The sequence below is a fragment of the Cyclopterus lumpus genome, chromosome 25 (assembly GCF_009769545.1).
Source record: "Cyclopterus lumpus isolate fCycLum1 chromosome 25, fCycLum1.pri, whole genome shotgun sequence".
In the NCBI taxonomy this organism is placed as follows: Eukaryota; Metazoa; Chordata; class Actinopteri; order Perciformes; family Cyclopteridae; genus Cyclopterus; species Cyclopterus lumpus.
In genome coordinates this window covers 11,874,584-11,884,583 of record NC_046990.1, presented here as the reverse complement: position 1 = coordinate 11,884,583, position 10,000 = coordinate 11,874,584, and the positions used below count along the sequence as shown (strand labels likewise).

Below are 10,000 nucleotides of genomic sequence, written 5' to 3'. Positions count from 1 at the left end.
GCCACATGTAGGGAGATCTTTTACTTCTTTTAGTAAAAGTAGCAATGTCACAAGGTTTGTCAGACGAGAATACAAAAGTACAGAAAAAAGTATTAAACAGAATCTCACGTTTCAGAATCCTATTATTACCCACTCGTGTAGTCGGTGTTACAGCCCGGTGTTACCCACTCGTGTAGCCCGGTGTTACCCACTCGTGTAGCCCGGGGTTACCCACTCGTGTAGCCCGGTGTTACCCACTCGTGTAGCCCGGGGTTACCCACTCGTGTAGCCGGTGTTACCCACTCGTGTAGCCGGTGTTACCCACTCGTGTAGCCGGTGTTACCCACTCGTGTAGCCGGTGTTACAGCCCGGTGTTACCCACTCGTGTAGCCGGTGTTACCCACTCGTGTAGCCGGTGTTACCCACTCGTGTAGCCCGGTGTTACCCACTCGTGTAGCCGGTGTTACCCACTCGTGTAGCCCGGTGTTACCCACTCGTGTAGCCGGTGTTACCCACTCGTGTAGCCCGGTGTTACCCACTCGTGTAGCCGGTGTTACCCACTCGTGTAGCCCGGTGTTACCCACTCGTGTAGCCGGTGTTACCCACTCGTGTAGCCGGTGTTACCCACTCGTGTAGCCCGGTGTTACCCACTCGTGTAGCCCGGTGTTACCCACTCGTGTAGCCCGGTGTTACCCACTCGTGTAGCCCGGTGTTACCCACTCGTGTAGCCGGTGTTACAGCCCGGTGTTACCCACTCGTGTAGCCGGTGTTACCCACTCGTGTAGCCCGGTGTTACCCACTCGTGTAGCCCGGTGTTACCCACTCGTGTAGCCGGTGTTACAGCCCGGTGTTACCCACTCGTGTAGCCGGTGTTACCCACTCGTGTAGCCCGGTGTTACCCACTCGTGTAGCCGGTGTTACCCACTCGTGTAGCCGGTGTTACCCACTCGTGTAGCCGGTGTTACCCACTCGTGTAGCCGGTGTTACCCACTCGTGTAGCCCGGTGTTACCCACTCGTGTAGCCCGGTGTTACCCACTCGTGTAGCCGGTGTTACCCACTCGTGTAGCCCGGTGTTACCCACTCGTGTAGCCGGTGTTACAGCCCGGTGTTACCCACTCGTGTAGCCGGTGTTACCCACTCGTGTAGCCCGGTGTTACCCACTCGTGTAGCCCGGTGTTACCCACTCGTGTAGCCGGTGTTACCCACTCGTGTAGCCGGTGTTACCCACTCGTGTAGCCGGTGTTACCCACTCGTGTAGCCCGGTGTTACCCACTCGTGTAGCCCGGTGTTACCCACTCGTGTAGCCGGTGTTACAGCCCGGTGTTACCCACTCGTGTAGCCCGGTGTTACCCACTCGTGTAGCCGGTGTTACCCACTCGTGTAGCCCGGTGTTACCCACTCGTGTAGCCGGTGTTACCCACTCGTGTAGCCGGTGTTACCCACTCGTGTAGCCCGGTGTTACCCACTCGTGTAGCCGGTGTTACCCACTCGTGTAGCCGGTGTTACTCACTCACTTCCGTCATCCCAGCTGCTGCCGTGCTCTCCGTGGCGCGGCCCCCTCTCTTCGGACGTGCCCGGGGCGGGGGGTTCCCCCTCAGTGGGCCCGCAGCCCAACTGCAGACTCAACCACCTCACCTCGCTTTTCTCCAGCTCGCCCTCCAGCCTCGCGATCTCTCGGTCCCTGTCGGCCACCGTACTCTGGCACTCGCGCACCCTGCGGCTGCAGGCGCCGCAGAGCGCGTCCACGGCGGTGGTTATCGCCGCCCTGAGGGCGTTTTCTGCGGCCACAGCCTCGTCCTCGTCGTGCCAACTCGGGGCCAGCTCGGACAGGTGGCGGCCCCTGTGACCGGTCCTCATGGAGCCGCAACGGTGACAGCGACGCGCACTTATCGTGGAGGATTTATCCGCAGTGTTTTGTTTCGAGATGTTTTTAGAAGTCAGTGTTATTCTTTTAATATTTCTACTCCCAGTTCAGGCCGATTAAAACAACTTCTCCGAAGTTCTCGTGGGGTCGGTGGGTTGTGTACCGAGCTGCTTCTTCTTCTTCTTCCTCTTCTTCCTCCTCTTCTTCTTCTTCTCTTTCTTTTTTGAGGTTGTGAAACATTAGCGCCACCAGCCGGTACGGAGTGTGGATCAGGAAGTCTCGTACTTACATTGTTTATTATTATTTTAATTTTTTAAAGGCTCATATGTTATCAATAATATTGGGTTGTCTAAGAAAAACTGAAATAGTAATTGATAACACTTATTGCGTTTTTTTAGCAGAATGTCTATTATATGAAAATGTACTTTTATCCTGGTGAGGTTTCAAATCAGCTGCCTTGTTTCTGGCTCATATTTACGACACGTGCAGGATAACGTGCTGTTTCCTTTGGTCCAGTCGTGCATTTGCCTTCAATATGTTTCCTTTTAGTTGTGTACAGTTTAGCTCAGAGTGTCCACATACAAGTCTTGATATTACTGTTTTATCTCAGCTGTTACTTCTTTCACATCTCATTTATCTCACTTTTCCTCTAGTCACAACACCTTCACTGAGTCTTAGTTATAGAAATTATTGAAAGTTTTATTCTTTTCACTGCAGTTCAATCATTTTGAGATTGTTCTTTATTGATTACTGAAAATATTGTACATAGTAAGCATTCAACTTATTATTTCAGGAGCAACCGGCCTCAATATGTAGTTTATCGCATAATATACAGCACATGAGAATGCAGAGCTGCTGAGGACCGTCCCCTGCAATGCATACAATCATTGAGATTAGTGAATTCCAGTTCCTCCAAGCCAACTGACAGGACCATTTGTTATTCATGTTGCAGGGAATCAGATGGAGCGCTTGGGCTGCTTCCTTTGGACACCAACACAGGAGAAAATCCTCCTGCAGTTTTGTTGAGGATGCAGTAATCATTACAGAAACATGGTGGCGGACTGTTTGGTAAACTGCACTCTGGGCTTTGGGTCGGATCCTCAAAGCTGCAGCCAGAGTCTGACCTGCAGATGTTGAAGAAATCTTTAGGTAGAGTGGAGACGACTTGTACCTCTTCAATGTCAACACCCCAGACGGGGCAAGGGAGCGGAGTGTAAGAGGTTTCCCCTGGACAGACCATAGGTACAGGCGTGGAGGCCTCGTGGAGCCCCGGTAAACCCACATAGGAGCTTTGACACTGCGTTAAGGCCAGCTGTACTGTAGGGTTGTGGAAGACCTGGCTCTCCTCTGGGTCCTTTGTAACGGGTCTCGGCACAACAATCACAGCATCGGTTGTCAAGATCTCCTCAGTTTTGTATGTTAGCACCATTTTGCCTTGAGGTGAAAGCCATTTCTGCCAATTCAGAAGCATTGAAACACATTAAATTCACTGTAGCACATGTTACACGCAACACACACGCGAAAACAGATTACTAATATGTGTTGTCCATCTTGGATACATTGGATAATTGTAGCTATTTTTAGCTATTGGTCTGTCGGCTGGTCGACCGCTTTTTCGAGGGCAACCATCTGAAGGATTTCTGTGATATTAATCACCGTATTCATTGTCCACAGAGGACAGGCCCTTATGATCCCTCTGTATTCATTGTCCACAGAGGACAGGCCCTTATGATCCCTCTGTATTCATTGTCCACAGAGGACAGGCCCTTATGATCCTTGAGAGGATGAACATAATAATAATAATAACCTGCACGTTAGCATGGTTGGCTACGTAGCATGCTAAAGTCAACAGTTCAAAGCACCGCTGAGTAGAGACTCTTTTTCCACGCTGATAATTGCACAAACAACTCTTTTGATAAACTCCTCCATATATTTTTTACATGTGTTCTTGGATGACTTAATTAGTTGCAGAATGTATTATTGACGCCAGGAGAGTGAGTGTGCAGCTCTGCGTCTGTCCACGTCTCACATTCTGCATATGGGGCTCATTTGAGAAAACATCTTTCTTTGGGCCCGTTTCCTGCTTACTCCTCACTCACTCTGGTACGTTTAAATGTGTCCTGAGGAACATTGTTTGAGATGTATTACACCAAGACGCTCGCTGGCCAGCATCTGGGTTTGAATGAAGTGTGTTTGCAGCTGGTTGGAGTCATTTAGTCAAACTTTGCAGCAGAGGTTGTTGCAGACACCTGGCGGAGGTCCGCACTTTACTGAGTGCACCTTTCTAGCTACTTCCTGTATGTGTCATGCTTTGTTTTGCACTTTACATCCAATAAATGACACCAACACACAGAGAGAAAGCAGCAGAGGACATGGCCACCTCACCTGGACATTGCCTCCGTGTTGAAGTAGAGGTTGGAAGAAAGGAGCTGGCGTCGGCGTGTGGGACAGAGTTTTTATCTTCATTCTGTAGGACGAATCAAATGACATTGAACCCGTCACACCGATCGTGCTGATGATTGACACCTGAACATGTCAACGTGCAGGTGAATTACCTCACGGAGGGACTGCGCAGCACAAACAGCGTGACGCCGACAGCCACGCACACCGGGCCCAGAGATTTGATCAAGATGACGAACGTGTTATCTTCATATTCTCCTTATGAGAATGAGTTGTGAAATGAGACATCATTTGTTAGTCATACTGCAGAGATGACAGTAATTACAGTAGGTGGCAGCTTCATTATTAGTAATACTGAAGTGATTTGATATGATTTAAAAAAGGGTGGTGATTTGTTTGAGGTCTTTGAGCCTCTGACTCAAGTCATTCATACAATATCAGGAGACACACTGCATCAGAACATCGACATGCAGCAGCAGTCAGATCCATGAACCGAGGACTTAAGAAGGAAAAGTGTCATTTACCTTTTCCTGCTTTGTTTTTCCAGCACGTCGACGGACTCCATTCACTCCAAGTTCCTTCATAATCCCGCTTATTATTCGGTTTGGATCTCACTTTGATGCACAATATAGCGCGTGGACTAAGTTGTGACCTTGGAATCGATGCAGACGTCTCGAGTGACTGGAGACGAGAAGTCTGAGGAAACAATCAAACGAGTGATTACTGTTCGCTCTTATGATGGCAACACATGTGTACGGTTATGTATTCATGGGAGTGGATCTCACTTTGGTCTCAGTGCTTTGAGAGAGTAAGAGTTCGTAGTCAAGGTCACTGTTGAGGTACCGATGGTCTTCATAGCCACTTCTCCAGGTGATGTTGAACGTCTCTGGTGCTTCTTGGATCTCAGGTTGATGCGGCGGTGTCGGCTGAACTGAGCACAAACATTTATCAAAGCAGAGCAACACATATGAACATATTTCCAAGACAAACAGCAACATGATGTTTGTTATTCAGCATCTCTCCTGATTAATAAATGCACTGCACTTTGGAAATATAAAAAGGGTTATTTTATGGGTCCAGAACCATGCACACGTACCAACACACACATTGATCACAACGACCGCCTGCTTACTGTTCAGTGAAGGCTCGAAATCATTCGTTACACTCTGGCACACAGATTTATGACACAGTTTGATGTCATATTGATGAAAGTTGCTTAAATTCTCGGAGTCCTTCGTGACTCTGCAGACACAGCTGTAACTGGGATTCATCACCACAAGTGGACAGGAAAAGACCCTACAGATTAAAAACACAGGAAATCACCATTTGTGTGTGTGGCACAGACACAAAACGTTAAAGAATTGAACATTTTAATTTATTCATATAATGCAATAAATGGAATTACCCCTCTGACTCAATGAATGTCAGGCTGTAGGTGTCGAGCAGTCCTACGGGATCACCGGTGATGTTCACGACACACGTGACCGTGTCCCAATAGCCACTCACACATGAATATCCACCAACTACAGGGTGGAAGTGGGAGGATTATTATTATGTACATTTTGACACACTTTATGATATTTACAAAACAGCAACGACAATACAACATCTTTAAATTGATAGAAAGACAGAGGTGGAAGAAGTATTCAGATCCTGAACTTAAGCAAAAATAAGTTATATTATTAGATATTACATCATTAGATATTTACAGGTATCAAAGTATCATTTTACTGAGGAGCTGGTTTCAACTACTTTATACACAGCCAGGTAGGTTAACCACCACTGATGGAAATTTGAGATGAATTCAGATGAATTTCTACTTGACATAGTTTGACATTTCCCTTCAACCTCCTCACTGTGGGCTGTGTGGGCACAACAATCATACACAGGAAAGAAATCGACCACATGAATACCGATAACAGGCGAGATATGCCTAAAGCTGCCTTATGGCAGCATTTCCCACAGTGTCCAGACACCTGTACCTGTGAAGCCGCCGGCCGGCGCCACGATGCTGCAGCAACAGCCCACGAACAGGAGCTGCAGACCCGTCATGTCTCCATGGATACGAGCATCACACCGTGGACACGGAGGAAACATCTGTATTATACCTGCTATACATTTATCCTTCCAGTCTAGGCCAACAACAAGTTATCTATATGATAAATATGAAGAATAATCTTCACATCTTTACATTATTTAAAAGAAAAAGACCAGATTCTGTGCAGTGAATGGGATAGAGCTATTACCTGGGGTCTCTCCTGCTGCTGCTGCTGTCAGTGAATGAGCCACGGGGCTGACTTTTCACTTATCACCAGTTACATCACAGGAAGTCAGAGCGTATTCGTCAGTGCCAGCTCATTCATTTAGGGCTGAAGGATGGTGGTGAAGAGCGGATGTCTAACATCTCTCATCGTGTAGGTGGTCAGCTGGGTCGAGAGCTGGGGACTGAATAGGATTCATCGTACTCAAACCACTCAGCGACCCCTTATGGAAGCACATGTCTTCATTTATTCATTTCTTTATTCCTTTAATGTGCGGACCACACAGGCAGTAAATCCAACATTTACACAAAAGAAAATAAACAACAAGTAATGTTTTCTCTGCAATAACTACTGGACTAATACTGTATAGAGCACATTTCATACCTCTTTCTGTTTTCCTGGATAACGATATTAATGCCTTTATTTCATCGATATTTTGCAATCAGCAAAAGAAAACACTAAATCGTCAACAATTAGTTCAAAATGCTGCTGGAAATTGTCCCATGTTGTGGAACTCCCTAAACTTAACACGTCCTAAAAGGTTAGAGATGTTCAATCAAGTAGCAACAGGTCTTTTGGGTCATGGGTCATGTGACCTCTGGACTCAGGGTCACATGAACAGGTCGACGGAGGATTCGGAAAGAACCTTTCTGTATTGCTGATATGATATGATATGCTATGATATGATATGCTAAAACCAGAATAACAAAAGATTAGTGGCTGCAGTTGTTTTAAGTCTTATGCAGCAAGCCGAGGTTGTGTCACAAGTTTAAGTCCCATAAGTTTTGCTTATGTTACATCACAGTGCAGAATGCTATATGTACAGATTATATGTACAGATTATATGTACAGATTGGCAGATTGTGATTTCCTGGTTACTTATGCTCTATGCTAACTTATATTGTATTCACCAGGTCAAAAAACAGTTATTTATTATGAATTAATAAGAGATTGGTGTTGGCTAATATAAACAATAGTACAGATGATAAAACACGTCCTCCCAGTATGCTCTTTATACGTTAAAGCTGCAACAGGATGGACAGTTTCAGTGGTTACTGAGAGAACGCTATGAAAACAGACATTATCTGACATTCTGATAAGGCTGCGTGCTACAGTACAAGCTAATGCTGTGTGCATGACCACGAGAGTATGAAGCTGCATATGCAGTTACAACAAAAGAAAGAAAATCCTCCAGAAGAACAAATCAAGGCAATATCTTCATCTCGCTCTAAAAACATAATAACTAATGTTTTAAAAACAAGTAAACCTGACTATACATAGTACAAAGTACTAAACATGTCAAGAATTACATGCTGAGCAGGTACTTTCAATGAACTTCTATTTAATTTGAGCAATAATGTAATTATGACCGATTGCGGCAATAATCACGTCGTTTCCTGGAGTTCGGTCTCCGAGCTGCCGAAGCCGTCTTGACATGTCATCCACTGCTTGACGTAGTTAGAATTCAAGCTTCTGTGCTCAGGAAATAAATCAGAGTGCATGTGCTCTGCTGCGTTGGAGTCCGAGGCTCCGGGGCTACCACACTCCCCAAAACCACTGTCAATGGTGTCCAGGTCCACGCGGGGGTAGCAGTCTTCGGACTGCTCGTTTGAGTTGAGTGACAGCCTCTCTGGCTCGTTAGGCGGGCCACGTGGCTCAAAGTTGATATTTTCCATTGAGTCATCCAACATTTGGTTTACGTGTCGTGGTAAAATCCCACTTTGCCTACGAGGTGCCTCTAGATCCGAACCAGCCTGTTCTCCGTGGTCTTCCTCAGATGAACCAAAGCGTTCTCCATCTTGGAAACTTCTGAGGGAGTTTAAAGAGCGCTCCTCAAACTCTTCTTCTCCGGACAGAGTCACAGTGTGGATGGAGACGTGTCCGGTGGAGTGTCCGGTGCCCTGTGAGCTGCCCCCGTCCTGGAAGAAGGACGGCGCGTGGAGGAAAGGACCACCCGGCTTTATCTCGCTGTCCTCGCCGTAGCGTTGCTTCTCGTTGCTCCATTGAAGGACGGCGTGCTGCTCCTCGCTCATCATCTGAGCTCGGGGGCTGATCCTCAGGTAATCGTACTCGCTGAATACAGGCTTCCCCCACTCCTGCACCAGAACAAACACATGCACGCGGAATATTAGCTGGAATTCATGGCAACAAATACGCGTCTGTACGGTAAATATGAAGCTAGAACCAGCAGGGTTAGCTTAGCATGAAACCAGGAGGCAAAGAGGAACTGTTAGCCTGGCTCCTGGGCTGTTATGCATTAGTTAAAACACTTTTATTTTACACTTTGGTTTAAGAATACAATAAACGAGCCAGTTATGATGAGTTAATTAGGGAACTTTAGATTGTGTTAGCCTTTTGAGAGGTTTTACTCTGCTTCTAGTCTTGAAGCTAAGCTAAGCTAAGCTAAGAGGCTGCAGCTTCATTTTAAGCATACAGATATAGTTGTATTGATCTTCCCATTGAATGACAGACATGTGTGACCTTTCCAAAAAGGAAGTTTATGAGGCCATTCTTAGAACCTTATCTTTATTTCGTCTTTGTTTCAGTATGTTTTTCCCATGAATGCTTATTCTAAGCTACATTATTACTTGAGGATTTTCAGCAGGATACTTCTGAACATTAAGCTACAAGTAAACATCTAATAATTAGCCCAGTGCAACACAACATGACACTAAAGGAAAACATTCCACCTGAAGTGAGTTCGTCAGTTTCCATCTTTGTCTTGTGTATAAATATTTTTAATTGCATTCAGTGCATCGCTATTTTAGACATTAAACAAGATGATTTTCAGCCCCTTTTTATGTTTTGTGCTGTTGTACAATTTGGATTTTGCGTGCGACTCTTCCCACACGTGCACGGCTTTACCTCGACACGTTCACGCTATGAATGTGAACCGTCTGCAGCCACATGCAGCCTCCATTCAGCAGGGCGATGGCCAGATAAGCATAAATCAGAGGCACCACATCCTGAGGTACGGAGCTCATCAGCATCACGACTGGGCTCTGATTCGCTGAGGAAGCGTAAGCAGTCTGCACCACAAGAGTAAGATAGCGCAGTGGAACTAAACAATGCCTTCAAGAAGAGCCGCTTCGGTCGGCTGCAGTGATCCTGGAGATGTAATAAAAAGTACAAACCCCCCCCGGAGAGAGTAACAAGGAATATACTTCTCCTGTCGCACAGCTCCACACACTGCAGGCCTGTTGTTTCACTTTGAAAGTGATGGAATATGAGCGGTCGCATGTACGTCATTTGTAAACTGAAATAATTAAAGATTCAAATCTAGTTGGATGAATTTCAGAGTGCAATATTCACACACTCTATCTTTCATTAAACAAAACCTCCTTATGATGGGGGACTGGTGGAAGACCGCCTTGTGGAGTATTTCAACGTATTTAAACAGGGCACCACATCTCATGGATGGAGATGAGTTAACACTCTGACTAAGGTTCTGCCTAAAGTCCAAAGTTCACCACGTAAGTCTTCAAAAAGGCCCAC

At 46.1% G+C, this 10,000-nt stretch overlaps 3 protein-coding genes across 13 annotated transcripts in view; all 3 read right to left on the bottom strand.

The window, feature by feature from the left end:
• The window catches only part of LOC117728308, a 5,385-nt gene extending 3,337 nt beyond the window's left edge, over positions 1 to 2,048 (bottom strand). Inside the window, exon 1 of one of the 2 annotated variants that reach the window (XM_034529160.1) lies at positions 1,495 to 2,048. In XM_034529160.1, coding sequence (XP_034385051.1) covers positions 1,495 to 1,837 — 343 coding nt within the window. In that variant the 5' untranslated portion in view covers positions 1,838 to 2,048. Of the gene's footprint in view, positions 1 to 1,490 lie in introns of both variants that reach the window. The other variant, XM_034529161.1, reaches the window with a different exon arrangement.
• A 477-nt stretch (positions 2,049 to 2,525) lies between these two features.
• il21r.2 (interleukin 21 receptor, tandem duplicate 2) lies at positions 2,526 to 6,523 on the bottom strand. Its single transcript, XM_034528816.1, has 9 exons — positions 6,491 to 6,523; positions 6,227 to 6,298; positions 5,650 to 5,767; positions 5,377 to 5,540; positions 5,030 to 5,175; positions 4,769 to 4,940; positions 4,400 to 4,502; positions 4,230 to 4,311; positions 2,526 to 3,297 (listed from the first exon to the last, which is right to left on the bottom strand). Exons 2-9 carry the CDS (start codon positions 6,294 to 6,296, stop codon positions 2,782 to 2,784), a joined length of 1,371 nt encoding a protein of 456 aa, XP_034384707.1. The 5' UTR covers positions 6,297 to 6,298; positions 6,491 to 6,523; the 3' UTR covers positions 2,526 to 2,781.
• A 223-nt stretch (positions 6,524 to 6,746) lies between these two features.
• The window catches only part of il21r.1 (interleukin 21 receptor, tandem duplicate 1), a 14,044-nt gene continuing 10,790 nt past the window's right edge, over positions 6,747 to 10,000 (bottom strand). For all 10 annotated transcript variants that reach the window (XM_034528761.1, XM_034528760.1, XM_034528763.1 and 7 more), the window contains one exon: positions 6,747 to 8,601. In XM_034528761.1, coding sequence (XP_034384652.1) covers positions 7,891 to 8,601 — 711 coding nt within the window. In that variant the 3' untranslated portion in view covers positions 6,747 to 7,890. The remainder of the gene's footprint in view (positions 8,602 to 10,000) is intronic.